At 45.3% G+C, this 23,826-nt stretch overlaps 1 protein-coding gene across 1 annotated transcript; it reads left to right on the top strand.

Moving 5' to 3' along the window:
- The first annotated feature begins 21,380 nt into the window (after nt 1-21,380).
- On the top strand, nt 21,381-23,622 carry insm1b (insulinoma-associated 1b). The gene has a single exon (XM_036542810.1). The coding sequence runs from the start codon at nt 21,636-21,638 to the stop codon at nt 23,043-23,045; it is 1,410 nt and encodes a 469-aa protein (XP_036398703.1). The 5' UTR covers nt 21,381-21,635; the 3' UTR covers nt 23,046-23,622.
- Nucleotides 23,623-23,826: the final 204 nt, after the last annotated feature.

Genomic DNA, 23,826 nt, shown 5'->3' on the forward strand with positions numbered 1-23,826 from the left:
TCAGCATCCTTAGCATTTCCACAATCTCTGCGGCAATGCGACATTTCCACGAGCTCCCCCCCCCTACACCACCCCATATAAAGATTAACCGTTCCCCAAACAGTAACACATGTGGGCTTGTTTGTACGCCCCGAGCAGATAACTGCCTGGCAACGGGTGACCGCGCGGCGGCAGTGGGTGGCGGGCAGGGGCGGCTGGCGGCTTTTGGCAGGCGCGGCGGGCGCATGTCTGGTGCAGCTGCCCCGGTTGGCATGCGGGGGGGGTAGGGGCATGGGGGGGGGGTGCTGGCACTTCCATTAGCGCTGCGTTGTTTGCCCCTGTCTCCCACCGCGGTGCTGTCCGGTGTTTGCTGTCGCTGCCATTAGCCGGCTAATGAAATAGTTAGCGCTGGCTAAACTGATCACTGAGAGGACGTGTAATAGATAATGAGTGATAGATGAGACGGGGGAGGGGGTGTCTAGGGGGTTGACTATCAATCTCTGTAAAAAGGCAGCATCCACCCCCCCCCCTCCTCCCCACTCTCCCCATCACCCTCCCATCATCCCCTTGTCACCCTGCCTCTCCCCCTCTCTCCACCAGCTGCCCTCCCCCATCCAACCACGCTCTGGCTTTCCGTGCGTTCAGTGACAATGGGGTCCCCATCACTCACTGGGACGCAACCCCCCCACATCCCCCGCTCACCCCCCCAGGACAGAGACGGATGAGGACAGCAGTGCCACTGCCCTGCACCCTTTGGTTAAGGCCAGGTCACACTGGGTGGCTGTCACTGGCTGATAAGAGAGATAATCCGTGGGCGGATCATTTGGTCAAGTTCTGCCCCCCCCCCCCCCAGTGAGGGGACGTCATTAGAGGGCCGGTGTCTTTAGCCATCCTGCCGGATGCTGGGGGCAGGGGCGGGCGGGGTCAATGAGGGGCGCGGATGCGCACTTCATTCTAACGATCGATCCATCTGCCCCGTTCTTAACCCGGGGGCAGTGGGCCAGGCAGCCTCTATCCAAAACACTTTACCTAAAAACCACCTCAGAAATGCACTCAAAACACATATACACAGAGATCAACAAACAATTCCACAACAATTCTCATCAAGATGTGAACAAACAGAAAAAAAGAAAAGGCTGCAGCGGTGAAGCAGGATATGGGTGCTGTATATAGTGCTGCAAAAGGCAAGCCTGTACTCAGCAAAGGAAAGCACCTTTTACACTGATGAGATTACTTAGACACATTTATTCACCACAGATGCATCATGACTTTTCAAATGTGGAAAAAGAACAGTGTGTTTTAATAGTTCGTTTTAAAGTGAATATGTGCTTTGACTTTTCCAAGCATAAGCACAGCAGTGTGCCTCTGGACTGCCCTTCAAAAGCAAACAATCCATCTAGGCCTCCCGCTCAGTAATTATTGCTGATTGATTTTATTTTGTCTGATTGATTGATTTAAAAGAGCATATTAGCATGCTCACATCATCAGCCTGGGTAATAAGGTTTAAATTCCCAGAATCAATTGCACACACAGTCAAAGGCGAGCAGACCACTGCGAGCATGAGGCGCAGCGCGGCTGAGCATGTACTGTCTCCCTGACAGTGCATTAAAGGCTTCCCTACACCGCACTGATGGCACTGCCAGGTTCAAAGGAGGAAATTTACATCATAAGGGATTTCTCCTTTCCGCCAGGTGTAAACGCAAGCGGGAGAGAAAAACGCAGCGTGGGCAATCAGAACGCAACGTGCAATCACAACGCAGCGTGCAGTCGTACGCTAGGAGAGAGGATATGAACGCCTCTTCGAATGAAAATAAATAAAAGAAATGATCACACTGACCTTCAGAGAATTCTGACGTGGCGCTCTGAGGTCTCCCGTTGGATATATATATATAGCTCTTTACTGTTACTCAATGTGTCAACGCTTTGCACTTATGAACACTATGGCTGCCAATAATATTGCTTTTATGTCATTGTCAGGCTCTGCGTTCTCTTCAGTATTGGGTTTGTTACTCTTAAGGGTACTGAAGGGTAATTGTTAGGCACTGTTAATATTTTCATATACTTTTTTATCACTGTTATTCATCTTGATGCCTATTTGCTGCATTTACAGCTATTCTGGCTGAATTCAGTTTGGGATTTTTTTGCTCTTGTGTATGTTTGACATATATGTATTTCATGCCTAATCCCATTTTCAAATTGGAAGTATCTCCAGTTTAAGACCATCTGCCGAACAGTGAAAGAAACCAACAGCAATGTTGATAACAGAAGCGCTTTAGGAAGCAGGCCAATAGACAAGACCCGTAGTGCAGTGTGTCCATGGGCCGCGTTTGGGGCCCACTCTTGGCTCTGCCCGGCAGCCTCCACACCTGGCCGTTCTGTCAGCCGTTCCAACTCCTGCCTCACGGAATGACCTCTCCCAGCTCCTCCCCTGTATCCCACAGCAACGGCCAACTGCCAGCTTGGCTCCCTTGCCGGCCCCTCCCACCGGAATCGGGGCATTCCATCAACTGGGAGTCTCCACCTGGAGCATGGTGGCCAATTATATCTGAGCACAGGACTCAGAGCTGTAAGGGCAAATGCAGCCACAGATACCTACGGTGTGTGCACTGGCGTTGCCGGATGCATTGGCTCGCACAGCATTTTCCTGCACTGGAGACTCTGCTGAAATCTATGTACACTGCTCCATCCGGTTGAGCTGGTAATTAGTTCCTGGCTATTGATCCTGGTATCGAACAACAACAACAAAAAAGACAGGAGGAAAAAAAAAAGATCATGTGAAATGACCCTAAATGGTCTTTAAGCTGATTTGGCATCATTATGGTCCATTCCAAGAGCTCGCTTTGGAAATCCAAGATTCATTTGTCATGACAATCGCGGCTTGAGGCTGTTCGATCTAATTGTGAAAATAGCTGTCCTATTTCCGGGTGTTATTATCAGATCTGTGTGTTCTGGGGCGGGCACACACACACACACACACACACACACACCATCAGGGGTATCCAATGGTTCTAATGCAGAAATATGCCCGCTACACAAGGTATGCGCTGCCTAAACTGATGATAGTATAATCTTTTTATTTTCTCAACCACATCCAAACAATCAACTCTTTCCATGCCTGAATGGCTTGGAAACAGCCTGGTATAATAAATATCTCTGAGACTATGACAGTGAAAATAAAAGGACATATGAGACCAGATTTCCCATTAGTTTGTGAACCAAAACCACCTTGTGAAACCTCTGGTATGTAAGCATGCGCACTGTCATTGTCACAGACGGGCAAAATTCGAGCTACTTGTCTGTCAATTTGCACTACCAGACAAATCCACCATGCCCATTCAGAGCCCAAAATGACAGCACACCAATAGCCGGACAGGATAGTGATTGCAGACTACCCAGCAGCCTCAGCTGAACTGGTATTGTGAGGAATCCTCAGACAAATTACTCCTTTCCAGATAAGAGGAGAGAGTTTTCTTTTGTTCCATGGATTTAGAGCTAGTCCTCCCACTCATTCGTCGCCAGGTTGGGTCCCCCCCTCTCTCTCTCCCTTTTCCGTTCCCTCTCCCTCTCCAAGCTCAGCAGCTGGATTGGCAGGCAAGGTGGCAGGCCAGGTGTTGGGTCCGAACTCCGGAGCAGGACGACGCTGACATTTCGCGGTGGCATTTCAAACAGTGCGCCACACTTCCCCAAAAAAATGGGAGATGGGTTGGAGCAACGTGGTGAGATTTGCCACCATATGCAGAAATCGTGAAAGCAGCCAGCTTTTAGGGCAGAGTAAGTGTTCTCTCAAAAATGAAAAAAAATAATAATAAAATGGCTGCTACTGCACCTTACCGTCATTCAACACTTACAACTGAGTGCTGTTCCAGCTGCATTTTATGTTCTCTGGAAATAAGAGGTAAGAGTTTGAAAGTCCTGGAAAAGCATTTGGTTGGACATACCAAGAACACACTTAGCATATATCCCTTTCATTGCTGACTGGTGAGTGCTTGTTACAGCAAGCCAAACATTTCTTGGAGTTTCATTTCGTTCAATGAGCTACAATTGGTGCTTTTTTAATGATGTCATTTTTTTATCATTGTTAGATTACTAATCCCTCCCTGGAAAGTTAACATTGAAAAGTAAGGGTTAGGCCTACCCTGCTCTCTATCATCTACAGCTCCACTCAATCTGCTGTGTTATAGATATCTGTTGTAATGACCCACATAAAAAGTTTCTGAATGACAAACAGTTCACCTGAGCAGCTTTGCTTCCAGGGTGAAACCTCCAGCATCTTTAATTGTGGGAATCGCATGATTGTCATCTTCCTTTCACAGCAGATTGAATTGGTGTCATGAGCAGGCCCCTCTCCCTGGCTCTGGCCCCAGGAAAATTGCAGGGGGGGGGATTCTACCCCAGCCTCCTACCCCTTGGCGGGTTTGGAGTGCACGTCTGAGCGAGACAGCAGTCACGCTGTCACACAGTCACCGACCCCTACCCGTTACGCTTGCCCACAGCCATCGCCGTGGCGACGAGGGCCGTGACAAGCCCCCTGCTGCGCCCCTGGATCAACTTGGGCAGCAAGATGGCGGACATTCGACAGGGCCAACAAGCCTTTGCTGGTGTCCAGAGGCAGTGTGGAGCCTTAGGGGAACAGGGCTGAGACACTGGGGCAGCAGTGTAGCATAGCAGTAAGGAGCAGGACTCACAAGTGAAAGGTTGCCGGTTCGATTCCCAATTTGGGCGCTACTGTTGTATCCTTGGGCAAGGTACTTAACTCATTATTGCCTCAGTGGATATCCAGCTGTATAAATGGGTAACATGTAAGAAATTATAACCTGTGTAAGTCGTTCTGGATAAGAGTGTCTGCTAAATGCCAATAATGTAATGTAATGACACATGCCCACATGGAGTTAGGGCCCACTGATTGACAGGACAATGTGGGGTTGGGGCCATCCATTAGATACACTCACAAAGAAACAAGGCCCAATGACAGACCTGCCTGCATGGGGTGGGGCCTGTGAGAGACTCACGCCCACCTTGTGGAACAGCTACTGCTACAGGACAATCAGTACGGCCCTGTTGGTTTCTGTACTAATCAAGGGAAAACAGATGGAAACAATCTGAATATATAATGACAATATGAATTCAGTCAATTTACAACATTGAATATAATGTCTACCTCTGTTCATGTGTAACAGAATGCTAACAATAATAATAATATTCAATACTGCCTGGAGGAGTGTGTGACAGCCTGTAGGTCAAAGTGGAAAGAAAACAACACCTTCATGTGTCGAACTATTGTTGAAAGCCCAGCTAAAAAAACAGGAATTTCTTTCCCTCCTCTCAGTGCCGAACTCACACAATGAGTAGGATCCCTTTCAAATCTTTAATAATTTTCAAAAATGAAAAAACTATTCACGTACGGATTTGTGGGAGAGGTATTTTGCCGGATTTATTTATTTATTTATTTATTTTTAGAATTTCAACAGTTGAGGTCAGACGTGTGGAAAGAACAAAGAGAGTAGTCCGGGGCCGTCGAGCTGAGGCACTACCTTGATTTGATTAGTTAATCATATTTCTAATCCCTCTGCCTTGAGAGGCAGCACTGCATTAGTTCCTAATTACTGATCACATGATTGTTGCAAATACGGAGCAAATCAGTTCAAGCAATCTTAATCCGCGCACTACAGAATGGCAATGATTAAACAGTCAATTAATTGAAGAAGAGTTTATTTCAACAAATCATTCCCCTCTGGCCCCCGAAGAATGACTGTCAGCATTAAAAAAGCTCTGGAGAGACATGATTGCAGACAGTAAGAAACCACATAGGTTGATTTGATGCAATGCAGGGGCCCTTTCTATTTGTCCATTGTGATGCTTTGTGAAAGAAACAATAGGAAATAGCTTTTAGTCACTGTGCTGTGCTGTCAGCTACACAGACTGGATGTTCAAACATCATGCTCATTTTTCCCAGATGAGGTACATTTGTACTCAGAATAAGAGTGATGACAGACTCAAGCTAATCCATGTAGGTCACTGCTATACAAGTTCTGAACTCTCCATTGTGTATGGTTAACTTCATGTATGCCTGCCTGGATACTGGAAACCATAAGAGGCTTATAGTGTGAAGCATACGTTATGTACAAATATAGCTGCAGGAAAACCTTTACATGTTTTGTTGGAACAGAAAACTAAAAAACTGCTTTCATCTTTTGTAAAGAAATCTGACCATGTGGTCTGCCAGTCTGTTCAGATGCACTATGAAGTGGATCTGACTTGTTCTTGGAGATTTACCTGGTTTACAGAGAAATGGAGTACACTTGCCTGCTCTGACCTTTACACCCTAAAACGATCCCTGCACCTGCCCACAGACCCACCGCTTCAGCTGAGGGCCGAACTTTTTTCTTTTTCTTTCTTTTTTTTTTTCTTCTACATCAGGAGGTCTCATGGCGTTGCCGCCGGTAACACTGTGATTGATTTCATTTGATGTGCCTTATTATGCAAACTGCTCCCGACCCCCACCGTATAATTAGGACTTAATTAATTTGAGTGAAATCTTTCATCTGTCTGGGCCAGACCGGTTTCTTCCTTCCATTTACAACATGATATTAATTTTGGGAGGGAGCAGCGCTCAGCTGATGAAAAGACTGATATAATTAATTATCTTTTTTTCTTCTTTCCGAGGGAAAATAACAAGTGTGCCGAGCAGTGGCTGATTAACCCTATTATATTAACTAATTAGGGGATCATTTCATAATCAAGGAAGTAGCACAATTATGGGAGAATTCAAATGATGCCATCTAATGAGGAGCGTGTCGATTTGGAATGTGCTTTGTTTGGAAAATGTGACATTCCGAATTTTCCATAAAAGGCCATTTATTTGTGCGCGTGTGGCTTTTTCGCCCGCCCTGAACTCCCCGGTAAATCAATTATTGCATTTCTCAGGTTCAATTACTGTACAATCCCAGAGTGAAGCTTCGTCAGCGACACAACACCAGAGAGAGAAAAACCTATTAAATTCAAAATGGTAACAAATTCATTCATTATGGTGATGAGACTAACTGTTGAAAAATCGTTTCCTTTTCAGTTTCAGTGGATGCTGGCGGAAATGCCGCTGTCGGTGACTTCATGTGACTGCATGCCTGCTAATAATTGAATCCTCTTCACCTTAAACAGCTCAGAGCCACTACTCCGGGTCAGCCAGCGCTGCTCAAATGAGTCAGAGCAGCCTCGGCCAATCAGAGTTCACTTGGAGATCAAGCTGACTGCATTCCAATCCTTCCCTCATTTAAATTCATCGAGTGCCATCCAAAACAGAAGGCCACAAAAGGTAATTGTGGAGCACAGTATGAATGTAGTACAGTTTTACATAGCTTACATTTTCCATATTATCCATTCATACGGCTGGAAATTTACTGAAGCAGCTTGGCTTCAGAACCCTGCTCAGGGCTTCAACAGCAGCGATGCACATTAACCACTACTTCCATCACTGCTCACAACAGGAAGAGTGCATGAATGGATCCCACTTTATATTAAGATCCCCTGATATCTTCCACACTTCATCCGTTCTGCTGAGTTCCTCTCTGTCTTCAAGAAACAGCTGAAGACTCAGCTCTTCTGCTCTCACCTGAAACACCACCACCTAAAGGAATTTCTCATGCCTCAAAACTGTTTCCTGCTAAACTATTTGTTACGGCCAGACTCCTGCCAAAGGTGACTACAGGCAGTCACAGGGCAGTTGGCAGGACAAATACTCCGCACATAATAATACAACAACCCGGCTACTCACTCTTCCGAGTTTGGTCCAGCCGGGCAGAAGACGCAGCGGCGAGTGCTTTGCAGTTGAACTGGCTGAACAGTATTTAAACAGATTGGAGAACAGATAGTTGGAGAGATAGCAGTGCACCGGAGTTTTAGAAAGAGTGGTTTGAGAGAGGGAAGAAAGTAATGTGGAGTAAAGAAAAGTATGGAGATCTGGAGATCGGTGCGCAAAAGAATGAAATAACGGTGGGGACCGGCCAGTCTGCAAGAGACCGTCGGACCGGCTCCACCGTCCTATCCAAAACAACCAAAACAAAACTAGAAAATAAACTCGACAAAAAAATGCACCACCGTCTCACGAACTTTACACATAAAGCTGCTTTTAAACACGAAGTGAGACAACAACTAAATTCGCACAATATAGTACGCTGGTACTCACTCAAATTCCCCGACTGTGCTTGCTGCCATAGACGTTTAAATTACCCGAGGTGCACAAGTTCGTGCACCCGTGACCCTGACGTCATGTGACCCCTAACCCTTACTTCCGTGCACCTGACGTCATGTGGCATACCCGTAACATATTTTTTAATAAAAAAGTAGTTAATGGTTTCACGCACGGTTTACGTTGTCCGGCCAACCATTGAAACCTGGTCATGCAGTGCCTCCAATATTGTTGACTCCTTACGGTTTTTTGCTTGTGTTGTACTCTGCCACACATTTACATTTACATTTATTTATTTAGCAGACGCTTTTATCCAAAGCGACTTACAAAAGTGCATACAGTAGGTACAGCGACAGTACGGGGACAGGATGTGTACAGTTCCACAATGAGACAGTTCTCAGCTGAGAGCAAGGTCTGTTTGAGGACGCAGTACTATCAGATTTTTACAATTACAGCCTAAAGGGCAATTAGTACAATATACTTTCGAACGGCAAACTTCAACAACTTCAAACGGCACAATGAGCGTCAGGGTAAAGGCGGCAACAAGAGACAAAATTTAAAAGCACAGTTTAAAAAGCACAGCAATTTACGACAGCACTGATGGGCGGGGGGGGCAGCAATTGTGTGCTGGGTCAGTCCAGGTAGAGTCTGAAGAGGTGCGTCTTCAGGCCCCGTCTTGTAAGTCACTTTGGATAAAAGCATCTGCCAAATGAATAAATGTAAATATAATGTAAATGACACCTGCGCCTTCACACTTCACCTACGCAGTAACTACCATACACATATATGCTGTGGTTGTTGCACAAGTGTAACAAGCCACAAACAAGTTTAACCATTGAAAGCACTATTAGACTGTGTGTATGAACTGTATGTAGTAGCTGCACTGTGCCCAAGGTGAACACATAGAAAAGGGCCATTTGATGTATCAAATAGATGGCCAAACACTTATCAAATTAAAGATTTCTTCACAAAAAAAGAGAGGATTGTCCATTTATCATAAATACACATGACAGGATGCAACCAGGTGGACAGGCACAAGCAAAAAGGGTGTGATGAAGTTGGCCAATGCCACTCAGCAAATTAGAAAAGAGGGAGCAAGCTCCCAAAAAACTGAATTGTTTGTAAGTAAATAAATAAATGAATTTTTAAAAAAGCAAGAAACCCAGCCTTAAACACAGAGCACCACAGCAACCAACTGCTCCCAGCAGTGACCACAGCAGCAGCCACACACCTGTATTTAATGTGCCTCTGATTAGGCAGGTGTGGTCTGTTAACCAATGGCTGGCTGCACACACTCATCAGACAATTAGCAGGTTGGGTTGCTTGAACTGTTGAACTGTAATCTTCTATTGGTAGATCTTCTATTGGATTCAAAACAGAGGGCCCTTAAACATTTAACATTTTAACAAGTAACACAACTAACAATTACTTTGGTTTCTGGGGGGTGGGTGAAAGTGGTCCTTCATAAAAGGATATAGATTGTTAAAATAAGGACTAAACTGGTTTAGGTTAGATCAAAATTCCCAAGCAAATGTCCCTGCTCTGTTCTTGCTCTCCCTTTGACCCTTCACTCTGATTTATGTCACCTAGTCTCCCCGGTTTGGAAGTAATTAAACAACAAAGAAACTACTCACACAACAACTAACAGAGGTAAAACTGATGACAAAAGGTTAGCTACTCAGTGATCTGTAAAATGATTTTAAACACAGCGTTCTTAAAACATGATTACACATTCACATTTCCCAATTAATAATGAAAAAATTGTGAGGAAATGTGTGTATCCCATATGTATTTCTCACCCCAGTGAGAGGACTTTGAGGGCATGATTCTCACGATTTTACATTATTTATTCACCTATCATACACCATTACCCAGGGAGATTTACATATCTTATGTTTTATGAATGATCCACTTAAGATGCATGAATATTTAGTGGAGTGGTTTAAGCCATGTCTGTGTAAGGGTGTTCCAGCAAGCCGAGTGCCTGCCTTAAGCACTACAGTGCATCACACCACACAGTGGTTTCTGAAAGCCTTGGCGTCTGTGCTTCACCTCCTCTGCAGTAAGACTGTACAGACCGCATTTCAGCACCATGGACAGCATTCCTTTCCTCAGTCTGTACATAAAAAAAGGCAAAGCACTGTGGGTCTTTCCGGTCCTAACCAACATAACTCTTCTGCAACACGTGTCAGGAGATGGTGCTATTTGCCACCTGAGAGCAGATCGCTCCTGAATGCAGCGATCCTATTGGTTACAGAGGGAAACCTGTCGGTAAGCTTACTTCAGTAGCTGATTCCGGACACATACACACACAAACACACAAGGTGTTTCCCACATCTAGAGGAAACCTACAGAATTTTAATAACCATGCTGCAAATGCAGTCGAATAAGCTTGTATCCATTCAAAAGAAGTAGTATGAAAGTATGCTGGGTAGCAGAAAAATGATAGGTACTGAGTAATGAAGAAGAAGAAAGGAAGCAACTGCAAAGAGCAGATGTTTGTTAGCTTTAATTCTGCTGCACAGCGAACACCACCAGTGCTGAAAAGGCCTCTGGGGAAAATGCAGTGGGAGTACCCGTGTGCACGCCATGCCCCTGTGTTGCTTTGCACCCCATTTAAGCGACATAATTGTCCTCTCATTGCTTCTTCCTTGCTCTTAAGTGAGCTTTTCCCATTGAAACGAAGGCCAGTGATAACTGCCTCTCTGACTCTCGCGACTCGGACAGGGTTAATGCACGCTGGCGCGGAGTTCAGGGTCCATCAGGAGAGTAAGCGAGCAGAGAGGGGGTCAGGGAGGCGCTCCGGGGCACAGAGCAGACGCATTCGTCATCAGCAGGGGAAGCGCGCCGCCCGTTAGACTCCCCACCCAACATCCCTCACTGCTCGGCCGCTGACACCGCTGCCCCCCCCTCGGCCCGGTCGAGGCAACAATTACATCACCTGGCGTCTCAGTGGTCGCCGGAGCGACTCGCCGGTTAGTCTGTCTTGCAAGGTGGCAAAATCAGCCAGCTCACAGCACACGATCTGACTCAGGTGCACGATAATGTGTAATGGCCTCTGCACAGGATCCGGGGAGTCGAGTGTGAGGAAAATGAGTGACAGATGTCAAAAATGTTGTGAATTTTACTTGGTTGAAATTGGTGTGGTCCCAGGCATGGGAAATCAGAGCTTAAAGCTCCGGTTCCACACGTGATGTCTAGTGAAACACAATGCCTCTGCAGGAGTGTGGAGTGGAAAATAACGTGCGTACACGTACACACTTAAACCAACAAAGCACCTGCAGGTCCCCCTTAGGCAATGTGTCAGCTGCAGGATCAGCTTATCCGAGTGAAAGGTCGTCACTTTGGAAAACGGCATTAGTGTGGAGAAGAGCATCCTCTCCTGCCATCTGCTTAATGTCTTCCCTCTTCGCCTCATTCTCTAATCCTCTCTCTCTCTCTCCCTCTGTATCTCTGTCACCATCTCTCTCTTCCTCTGCTCCATCTCCTCCCACTTCCTCTCTCGGTATCTCTCCCTCACAATCTGTAAATGTTACTCTTTCACTCTCCTTCTGGCCTACCCTCCTTCTATCATACTGTTAAACTATTTCTCCTCCATCTGTCTAGATTAGTGTACTTCTGTTACCCCTCATGGACCATAATACTCTCTCCCTCTATCTCAATTATTCTAAATTACTCTCTCTCACTGTAACCCCTCATAGTCCATGTTACTCTCTGCCTCTATTGGTCTAAATTACTTTCTTTGTTACCCCTCATAGTCCAAGTTACTCTCTCCCTCTCTTCCTCTATCTGTTAGATTACTCTCTTTCTCTGTTACTCCTCATGGTCCATGTTAGTCTTTGCTCCCTCCCCTCGGAACAGCTGTGGCACAGAGAGCTCTTGTTGTGATATAATTGAATGTGCCGGGGGAGAAACGTACAGTGGAGAACCCAGCTCCTGTCTCCTTGTTATCTTTAATAAAACAGCCTTTGTAGAGGCGCTTTGTGATCTGTTCATGAATACAAAGAGAAACACGCCGGAAATAAAGGTGAGCGCAGGCGAGTGTGTGTGTGTGTGTGTGTGTGTGTGTGTGTGTGTGTGTGTGTATGTTTGTGTGGGTGTCTGTGTGATGGTGTGCGTGTGCGTGTGTGTGTGCGTGTGTGCCTGTGCGCGTGTGCGTGTGCGCGTTTGATCAGCAGAGAAGTCCTCTCAGAGCAATGTGGGTGCAGTGAATCACCTTTTTTAACATTCCGAAGCATGTGGCCTCTTCAGAACTGCAAGGCCCACATCTTTTCTGCTTTGCAGAAAAATCTGAAATGCAATTACAAATGACCTAGACTGCTCAGGCTCCACATATTCGGTTACAGAAAATTACAGAATGCAGAATAAAACCATATATTTAAGGAATGGGTCTCCTTTCTTTTCACGTAGTTACTTTAGATTACTATATGTTCCATATTTAATAACCATTATGGAACCATAATCATTATGGAATTTCTTTTAGTAAAAATTATATATACATCTATCTATATAAATACACCCACACATAACACACAACTGGTGAATATATGTATGTGTAGGTTGCCTATAGGTTGCCTGGCCAGATGTTTCTTTCGTGCTGATTTATTTTTTGTGAAAGCTGGTACTAGGTGTGTTCTCCAGCCCCGGAAGGATGAAGGTGATTCTGATACAGCAACAGGTGGAGCTGCAAAGGCCCCCGAATGACACTCCCTGACAACCATCGGGATTCTGTGATGGCAGAACACAACTGGCTTCCCTCAGCAGGGTGGGTCTGGCATGAAAAGGGCACACCGAATGAGTGTGCTTACTTCTATCACTGTCTTTACCACTGAGGCAGTGCTTTTCAGCACAGCAGTAGCTAGGAGGCTATTTTACTTGCGATCCACCCCACCCCCCCAGGGGCTCTACAATGATTGAAAAAAAAAAAAAACCCAGGGACAACTGAATCTCTGTGGATTAGTCCCGTCTTCCTGTTGCTAAGTGACCTGCCAGAGTTCCACAGCATTAGATAAATTAGTCAAATGGGCTGACCGAGTTACGCCTATTCCTGCATCGGCAATCATATCACACTCCTCGTTAAAGATCTATGTACAGTTTCATGTATTCATGGTTCTTCTGCCTCAGGACCTGCTGTTGTTTACGACCTGGTCGCAGATTGATTAGCATGCCTGATTGGAGTCTTTGTCATACCCAGGGTTCAGGGGCTCTCCTTCCTACCACCATTCACCTTCCTGCAGGGACCACGGTTACCACAGTCACCTCTTTCGACCACCTCATCCCAGTGGAGATCCCTGGATTTAGATCACTTTGTGCTTGTACTTTGTCTATTTCAAATGAAGAGAAATAAAATGAAACAAGGCTAACACTATGAAGCATTTTTTTTTTTTACGTGTCTCCGTACATATTTTAAAAATTGCCCTTGAAGCTTGACTGGAAGAGAACAGGAGAGAATATCTTAAGGACTGTACACGTTCGGCACGACCATTCATACCTTGTGGGGGCTCTTGGATGGGATATCTGAGGTGTTAGGAGCACCCAGAGCCACAGGCAGCCAAAGGACCCTTATTTATGAGGACAACAGTACTAACCCAGCAGCCTAAATCTCTCTGACATCATCGCCATGCTGCCACGCGGAGGCTTATCCGTTACCCTAACTGCAGTGGAGCCTCGGACGGTGTTGATGCTAATCTTTAACACAGCAGGCCGTCGGAGGCTCAATAGAGGAGCATTGATTTCTCCTGCAGAAGTGAGCCGGGCTGAATGAGCGAATCACCATTCGGACGCATGACTCAGGCCGCAGATTTAATTTGTCACAGGGCGCGATAATGAATAAACCAGCATGGCCTCGCCACATCGGCGGACTCAGTGGAGTTCCGGAAAGCGCTCGGTCACCCTCACTGTCACCTTCACCCCCCCCCCCCCCACCGCCCCACCACCCCTTTCTATTTTGGTTGGTTTCTGTGCACAGAGGTAGCTAGAGACGGCCTTTATGGCTGTCCGTGTGCCCTGATCATCATTTCCACCATTGACAAAAGGACCCCACAGTCTGCGCTGGGGGAAAGTTCATTTGCTGCTGCTGATCCACGAGGACCGGCTGCTCCATGTAGCCTTCACCTTCAGCAGGGCGGGCCAGGAACCAGCAGCTATGTTGCTGGCCTGTTTTGACCCAGTGTTGGAACCTGGCAATAGCCCCTCCAGACCCCTGCCACCAAATACTCCCCTCACCATAAATCACCCCCCTATCACTTACCACTCCTCCCTGCCAATCACCACTTCCCCATCCCTCATCATTCCCTTATCACTAACCACCAACCCCAGTGCTAACCAATGCACATTCACCAAACACTTTCCCATTGGCTAACCACACTGCCTACTACTAACCACTCCCCTGCCACTCACCATTCCACCTGCCATGAACCACTCCTACCAATAACCACTCCCACTGCCACTGACCACACACCCTACAACTAACCACTGCCCCACGACTAACCACTACTCTCTGCCCATTACCACTTCCTCATCACCCACCACTCCCTCCTCAATAACCACTCCCCCTGTGATTAACCACTCCCCGTGACTAACCTCTCCCCCTGTGATTAACCACTCCCCCTGTGATTAACCACTCCCCGTGACTAACCACTCCCCCTGTTGTGGTTCAGGTTTTGGTTCACATCATCTTGCATCAAGTATGCATTAAACCAGCACAGTAATGAGCAATGAGCATTTTGACGGGTTTGTCTAAGCATTCAAAAACTTACCACATGACCAAATCATGCTAAGTTTACCTTTCCTGGACAAGACATCTCATTGGCTCAATAAACAGTGGAAACAGCAGAAGATGACCAGGGGCAGTCAGCTGGCCTGACACTATGGGGGTGCTTAGGGGTGCCATTGCACCCCCAGATGGACCTCAGTGCACCCCCAGTTGGATCCTTGTATCCCGATGTCCACATAATATTCATGACTGTTTGTGCAACCCCCTGGACTACAGTTGCACCCCTCTGTATTTTCTCCTGTCGCTGAGCCTGGGAGTCAGGTAAATGAAAATCTTCATATGTTTTAGTATTCTCCTATAACTGAGTTTCTGAGGTCCTCTTTTCATCATACTATTGGTGCCTGGCAAGGTGTCACCACAAAAGAATGAAATAAAACGCCGCGTATTGAATTGGTCACATCACGGGCGGGCACAGGACAGACAGTGTTAGTAACAAAGCTGTGCTCAAATCCCTTTGTTCTATCATGATGGTTTAATTAACCTTGAACTACCTAAAGAAAAAAAAAAACAAAAGATGACAAAAAACCCACACCACTTACGGTTCCATTATGAGCATATTAAGAGCATGGAACACCACTTCTGATATGTGTCCGGGCTTGCTGTTAATGGCACGGCTTTGTGTTATTTTATATGCGCTTGGGAGATTTTTTTTAAATTCGACAAGCCGATTGTTGAAGAATGAAGCCATGCACAGAGGAAAATGATGCACGCATATTCCTGCACATCTGCCTTGTTAGCTTAAAGTTCTTGAAAATGCACTAATTGCACCTTTCATCTCTTGATGAGACCGAGTATGAGTGCTTCAGCAGAGCCCAGTGCAAGATAAGCATTTGGTCATTTGTAAACAGGCTAATACATGTTGCAAACAGGAGGGAAAACACTGGAAAGACTAGTGATGGTAGAGTGAGGCTTCATAAGGGGTGGGGCTATCATGTGCACGTGATTTGCATGAACCAATCAAAAGCCTTTGATCATCACATTACCATGAGCAGCTCCTCCTATTCTGGGATTCATGAGGCCTCACTGTGTCATGACTAGGTATCATTATCATGTACAAAACAAGCTACATAAGGCTCTTCAGCAGAAACACTGTCTTTTCCCAAGTTTTTAGCTATGATGTAGCAGGTTTGGATCCAGTGACCCCCCCCCCCCCCCCCCCCCCCACTTGATCTCTCCATCTTATTGGGCTGCCATGAGGCACTCATGAGCATGAAATATTTGATCATGAAAGATGAAAACAGGTCAGAGTGGAATACATGAGCTTGAGCATCATGTACAAATAAAGAAAACGATTCAAACCAAAAACACAGCCAAGTGTATAGCCAGTTTCATGCTACAGTTTTCCTTTCACAGTCATAGTTTACAGAATTGTTTTGGATTCCTCAATTAAAACATTAACAGAATATGGACGTGAGAGGACAGTCCTTTCTTCTGGTCTTTAAAGCGACACTCTATGCCAGCAGCAGAGAGGCGCATACATTTACCCTTCAATGACAAGCCAAAAGAGAGCTGAAAAGCATCCATCTGACGTATCATAAAGAGCACTGGTGAACCCTGACCAAACAGCGATTTGATGCGCCAACCCTGCAGCAGATTCAGCGCCAGCGCCGAATTGAGACGTGCCCCCCTTTCACAGATGACCCCCCGAAACATGCGCGCCTTTGTCCGCGCGTTTAATCTGTTTGTGCAGTTGTCCGATCTTCTTTTCTGCGCCGCAAGGAGGCCGCGGTCGAACCCGCCCCGCGCTGGTCATCAGCCGCTCTAACCCTGATTAAATCTGGATTCCTCACCGGGTCCACGGCCATGGCGCTGAATGAAACCGCTTTCAATTTAATTATTGGAGCTGGCTGAACATCAAGAACATCCATTAAAATAATTGATTGACCATGCTGTTCAGAGTGTGTGTGTGTGTGTGTGTGTGTGTGTGTGTGTGTGTGTGTGTGTGCGTGTGTGTGTGTGTGTGTGGGGGTTTCATGAGAAGACGACCCTGTCACTGGCACGGAGCGGTTTGGGGGTGAAGCTGTTGAAAATCTTTTCAGCTCCAACAAAGTAGCCTAGTAATTGCTGAGTAATGCGAACGCTTTTTTGTGTTAGTGCTTCCCGTTCCGCGGAGCGCCGGTATCCATACGCTCCAATAGCTCCTGCGGATTTCAAACAGGAAGTGCGGTATGTCATTTCTTCCACTGTGTGAAGCGGGTCTATCTGTCTCTAGTATCCTGTATCATATTCCAAAAGACTGATCACATTTGTGTGAGCTGTACAACACAAAGTTTTAGTCCTGCAGAGCACGCACTGTATCGTATATAATGTATTGACAACTGATTTGTTTTGTGTCCACTGCCATATCCACTTTGAATGCCTAGCAGGTATAGCCAGGTTGGTCTTGTCTTTGTCAAATTCCACAGCGCATTCAGAAAATAGTGAGACTAATCTGCACGTCTCAGAGGATCAATACCTTTAACCTGCTTTGCATTTCGAAAACGCTTATTACCGAATGCCCGGAGTTCTTACGTATTTGAAATGCAACCTATACCATCTCATACTGAACCGGCAATTGGGCGAAATGTTGGCTTGGCCACAACGCACGCGTTTCAGTTAACTGCGCACGCTCCAAACGCTTCTCTTGGGTTGTGGGTTTATTATGATCTCTTTCTGCTTACTAACCGCTGAACACATTTACAGTGCTACCTTATATACTATGTAATATAAAATATAAAACACGGTTAGTATTCCACAGCTCTCAAAATGTTGCAAAAAAAAAAAAACTGTTCGAAAGGCAGTATATTATTGCCAGGGAGTTACTTACTTTCTCCTGTAGATGGTGCACTGAAATGGCTTAGTCACGGAGCTTCATTTTCTTCCTCGGTGTATGAAATGTGGTTTCTCAAATATGATTTCACTTCTGTAACAGAATGAACGGGGTGTCACCTATTTGGTATGATATGCAGCATGAGTTTGCAACTCTTCGTCTACAGTCATGAACATATTAATTAAGAGGTCAATTTCATTTAAACGCTTGTCGACTATGAACAGACAACCACTACATGCGTAAAAAGTGAAAACATTTTCATGCTGACTAGACTGTATTAGGCCTATTTAATACCTGTTTGCCAATTTAATTCCCAATTTTATTGATGACATGGAAGTACAGATTATACACCCATACGCGGTATACGCACACTTGGGGCACGCTGCAACACGTAAACAAGTAACATTAGAATAATTATATACCATTTCAAGTAACATAATGCGATTATGCTTTGGCTCAAGAAATGCGAAGGCTGAAGCTAACAGACGACAGTGGGTGATAAATCGCTGGGGTTATCTTGGCGTCTTTAGAACGAACCCTCTGCCCTGAACATTTCGGACAGATTTTTTAAAGACCCTTTCTTGTTCAAAAGGCGGGGCGCTCTGTGTGGCTCTGCTGAGTGATAAGGTTTGAATGAAAGTGGATAGTGTGTACATTAGGAAGGAGGCACCGGCAGCTGTATGCTAATGAGGCGCAAATCTTCAGTACGTCTCCTGCTGGGCAGCACGCGCCATTGAACAAACACGGGCATACGCATCCGAAACAAACACTGCGAGTGTACGTGCGCTTAGAGAGAAAGAAGGACGGGAAAGAAGTAATCGTTAAAATGCCATCAAACATTGTTGCTGTCCAGACCACTAAACAAACACGAGTGTAAGCTGAAACCATATAGAAAGAAGAGACAAATCCATAAAGAATACAGGTGTGACTCATGCCCTTTTTATCACTTCAACAGTAAGAGCAGCCAAAATCAGCGTCCCTTATCGTTAGCTGTGTGTATTCATTCATTCATTCGTTCGTTCGTTTCAGGAATCGAGGGGGCGTCCCGCAAAACATTTATCCGCAAAAGCCTTTAGCTTCAACCTTTCACAATTTCTCGTTACTTACCCTGGAAATTTGTTTATATTGGAATCAAACTTTTTGTGTTATGGAAAACAATTAATAGACAACTCGATATTAAAAGTTATTTTATATTTAAGTTTGCCGTCTTTAACCTGAAAGTGGTTAAAAAAAATTAAAAATTCCAAAACAAACGAGTACTGGAATTAAAGTAACCGTTTTGAGGACGATTACTTCTATATAAACAAAATACAACACATTTGGGCATACTAACTGTAATATTTAAATTAGGCCGATTGTCCCTACCGTGATTATTGGAACTCACAAAACAGTTATATCCCCTCTTTTAGCATTACTGAATATTCTTCTTTGTGAAGACGCTTTCCTGTTTTTTCATACAGGAGTCACAACAACACATGTCATGTCATGACTTTGTAAGAATATCTGTTTGTATGTATATCATCATAAATCAAGAGCATAAATGAAACAGCGTGTGCTCGGGGAAATGTCAGATCCATTGCTTGTGTAATTATTTGACTTGGTCCCAGTGCAGCTTTATGCTAATAAGGAGAACAATACGAGACGATGGAGCTTCTTTCTAGCCTGGCTTCCGTGTACACAGAAAAGAGGCGCGATTCCTGCGAACACCAGCCTTCGTCCAATGAAATTACTGAGGCCAGAGGCGCACGCCTCCTTTCAGCACGCACTAACACATAACCGGAATTCTATGAAAGATGCTATTACCGAAAACGTCATACAATGTTATTCAGTTACGTGATGTCATGACTTTGTTGAATTCTGAAATGTTTTATCTGATAACGGTTTCGTGTTAGACATCAACCGAATGTTTAAGTTTTTATAGTTTAAGTTGATTTTACAATTCAAATCACAATTGGGATATGCACTTTTGCATACATTTTGCGATCATGGCTTAACAACTGCAATTATTAAACAAACAAACAATTGATCTACAGCGAGATATTGTTTGTTCATATTTTAATACAAGGATAATATAATTATGCTCTCGTGAAATCGTTTCAAATATATTTTTAAAGACATAACGTTTCTCCATTTGTTATATTTTAATAGTACGCACTGCTTAAACAGCATCATATACGTTAAGCACGTACAAGGCATATGCCAAAAGGACAGTATTTGTTTTTGAGACTATTGTTATTACACACAAACAGCTGGTGTGTCACACTGTTTTCCCAGAATATGTAACATTTCTTTCAAAGCGCTCTCTTTATTAACTTTAGCCAGTGTTCTAAATTAAGGTCTTCGACATGATTTTATTAATTTCATCCAAAGACACCGACTTGGATTGCACGAAAACAGTACGCGGCCTGGTTTAAAGCAACATATTACTTGTGCAACGTATATTAAGCTGCGAAATGCATTCAGATCACGTGGTTACATAAAGGAAAACTTTGTATAAACGAATCGAGCCACTCTGCAGACAACGGACAAATTTATTTCACAGCAGTGTCCGCCTTCCTTTCGAAGGACAACATGAAAACAGTCCTCCTCAATACCATCCTCGGGGTAGCTCCGGTGCAATTAAAATAAGCTCTTTAAAACCGCCTTGGCTGTAGATTACCATCCTCCCTTGTCCCTATCCACGCGCGCATCCCCGCGTATTCAGAAGTCACGGAGCTCTATGTGACCCGTGGCAGTTGCGCGTGTTTAATGGGGAGATCACCGTGGATTGACCCTTTTGGGCATGGTCCTCTTTGTTCGGAGCACTGATTACACTCAGCACGCGCCTATCTTTTGGCCAGATTGTCTGTGAGTCCTATTTCACAGTGAAGAGGTCAATTTGCCTTTCAAACGCAAAAGGGATATACAGCCTGGGCAGGCGCAGCTATTGTGTCGCGAGGCCCTCTTATTATTTATGTATGCATAAGATGTCTGATTTATAAGTCGTGTTAAACTGTCGAATAGGGCACGTGCCACAGTGTGTGCCTCATTTTAACTGTTTGTTTGTGTTGGGGTTGGTTTGTAAGACAGTGTCCCAGAATATGAGAGAACACAAGCGGGCATTTATTTGGGAAGTGTGCGTGTAGCTTCGTAGCTTGTGATAGCAGCGATTCATATTTTTACTGTTACAATTTTCTACTCGTTATTTACAACAAATACCTTTGACTTATTTAAACTTCTGCGACGCTTTAACAACTTTAAATATGTAACTGTTTACCGTTACCTGACTTCAAGCGTTCATTTTGATCGTCTGCGTACTAACATACAACTAGCTACAACTTCTTTGTTGTTATTTGAATTGAAAACCCCCCACATCCCCCATTTTAATTGTAAATTCTGATGATCGCGGTAGTGACAGACATTTCCTTTTGGCAGATCAGTAGCCCCCGAAGGAGACGCACAATGCCAGGGCACGTGCGCATTTGTATAGAAACCCACCAGACCGTAAAAAGAGGAGGGACCCGGCGTGTGCCTTTATCGGGGAGGGGCAAAAAACGCACAGTAATATAATAAACCGCAGGTACATCTGCTAAGCAATCTGCAAACCCTCCTACATTCCCCCCGAAACCAAGTCTTTCTACCCTCCCACAAGCAAATCCATAGGGATCTTCGTTTCATCTGATTGGTTGGGGATGTGGCAACAAGGGGCGAGAACAATAGCATCATTCCTCCTTAAAAAGAGTGCTGCTATGCCTTGGAGACGAAAGCATTTCAGGAAGAGAAAGATCAATAGCTGATAGATACAGCCGGAATCAAAGTTTCGAGCGTGCCTGATACCCGTTGTAAACCTGGATTTTGTTTAAACCGGCGTCCACCTTTTTTAAAAGTGCCTTTTTTCATTAAACGCAAAGATGCCAAAAGGTTTCCTGGTAAAGAGGAACAAAAAGGCAGCGCACGTCTCCTACAGGATTCGCTCCGATGAGGACGAGCAGGAAAAAATCCAGGCGCTCCAGAATAAAAGCGACTCGTCCGCACCTGTGTCCGTCGCATCCAGCCCCGACCCCGCCGCAGCATCTCCCAGCCCCGTGGCGGATACCCCGGTCTCGGGGCAGGATGCTAAGCCTATACAGTTCGGCAACCCGGAGGCAGTGTACCAAGGACTCTACAGCCCCACCCGGCCCATCAGCAAAGAGCACGACAGAAGATATTTCGACAGAAGTTTCAATCTGGGCTCGCCTATTTCCGCTGAATCATTCCCGACACCTGCCGCCCTCACTACTTTAGACCAGCTTTTATTTGCTCCAGTGGACTTGAAAATCGGCACCAGCAACAGCAACCGCAGCGGTACCACCAGCACCGTCCCCGCCGCTGCTATCAGGAACGCCATCAAAAGGCCGTCATCCGACAACGAACGCAAAGGGAAACCCGTAGCAAAGAAACCCAAAGCGATCCGAAAGCTCAATTTCGAAGACGAAGTTACCACTTCCCCAGTGCTTGGTCTGAGAATCAAAGAAGGACCAGTCGACCTAAAACCCAGACCGCTGTCATCTGCAGGTAACAAGCCTTTGGGCGAATTCATCTGTCAGCTGTGCAAGGAAGAATACGCCGATCCCTTTTCTTTAGCTCAGCACAAGTGTTCCAGAATCGTAAGGGTTGAGTACAGATGTCCTGAATGTGATAAGGTGTTCAGCTGCCCGGCGAACCTGGCCTCTCATAGGCGCTGGCACAAACCGAGACCTCAAAACGCAGCGTCAATGTCTGCTACCCAGAGTACCAAATCTGACATCGCCAAGATGCCCTCTGGTGTCAAGGCCGTGTCTGAAGACCTGCGGGACATGAGGGCCGAGTTCGCCAGTGACAGGGACACCCCCAGCCCCGGTTTGTCGGAGTCGGGGTCGGAAGACGGTCTCTATGATTGTCACCAGTGCGGGAAAAAGTTTAAACGCCAGGCGTACCTGCGGAAGCATCTGTTGGGACACCAAGCCTTGCAGAATAAACCCGAAGAGCAGGGATTCCAAAATGGGGAAAAAGAGGAGAAGCTCAGCCAGGTTCCTGTCTCAGACGAAAACCAAAGCCAGGGTCCCTTGAATCTGAGCCCCGCGGAGTGTCTCCTCTGCCCGGTGTGTGGAGAGAATTTCCCCAACCGGGCAAGCCAAGAACGGCATCTTCGCCTCCTGCACTCGTCCCAGGTTTTCCCCTGCAAATATTGCCCAGCCACTTTCTACAGCTCGCCGGGACTTACGAGGCACATTAACAAATGCCACCCCTCGGAAAATAGGCAGGTCATCCTTCTTCAAATGCCCGTGCGCCCTGCTTGCTAAAAACACAAGTCGTGCCTTTACCGGGGAAAACCAGTAGCACGGAGAGAAACCTCCACTGTAACACGAACTACGTGCAGCATTCAGTTCAGGTTGTCTACAAGTCGGAGAAGTTTCTTTCAAACCAATCAATGGCTTATTGAAATATTATGGAACTATGACTTGAAGTATATATTTTCAGATTTCTTTGGAGTTAGTTTATCGCACACACAAACACAAGCACACACACGCACGTACACACACACACACGCATACACACAAAGCGAAACGTTAGTTTGACTGTTAAAAGTATTTTTCTAGGACCGCTGCACACGTGCTAATGTACTAGCTTCTAGACCTAAGAAATTGTTATTATACTCTAGGCGTACCTGTTGTCATAAATGCCTTTCAATTCACATGCTGTAAATTTCCCTTTCACCTTAGCTTTATTATAGCTTGTGAATTACCCCGTGTTGAAAAAAAAAAATCAAAATTCTTAAAACATTCCCTATTAGTGTGGCCGTACATGCCTTTAGAGTTCTCCGATACATCCACAGTGCTGTATACCTGCCTTAAAAAAGTTCAGTGTCAAATAATGATTGTTTTTTATTTTGAATGAGGTTGGCACATATTTTATTATTGTTATCTATATTATTATTGCAATGTTTCCTCATAACAGTTTTATTTATTTATTTATTCAAAAGGTGATTATTTTATGTAAATTATTGTGTTGTGTGACCTATTCTGTGAGTCCTTCTGGAATTTTCTATGTCGTAGCCAAAGGTTTCCTCTGGCCTATCTATCT

Source organism: Megalops cyprinoides, chromosome 12 (genome assembly GCF_013368585.1).
Source record: "Megalops cyprinoides isolate fMegCyp1 chromosome 12, fMegCyp1.pri, whole genome shotgun sequence".
Taxonomy (NCBI): Eukaryota; Metazoa; Chordata; class Actinopteri; order Elopiformes; family Megalopidae; genus Megalops; species Megalops cyprinoides.

Bases quoted from the DNA above. Each gene is read 5' to 3' on its own strand.
- insm1b (XM_036542810.1), top strand. From the start codon at position 21,636: ATGCCAAAAGGTTTCCTGGTAAAGAGGAACAAAAAGGCAGCGCACGTC.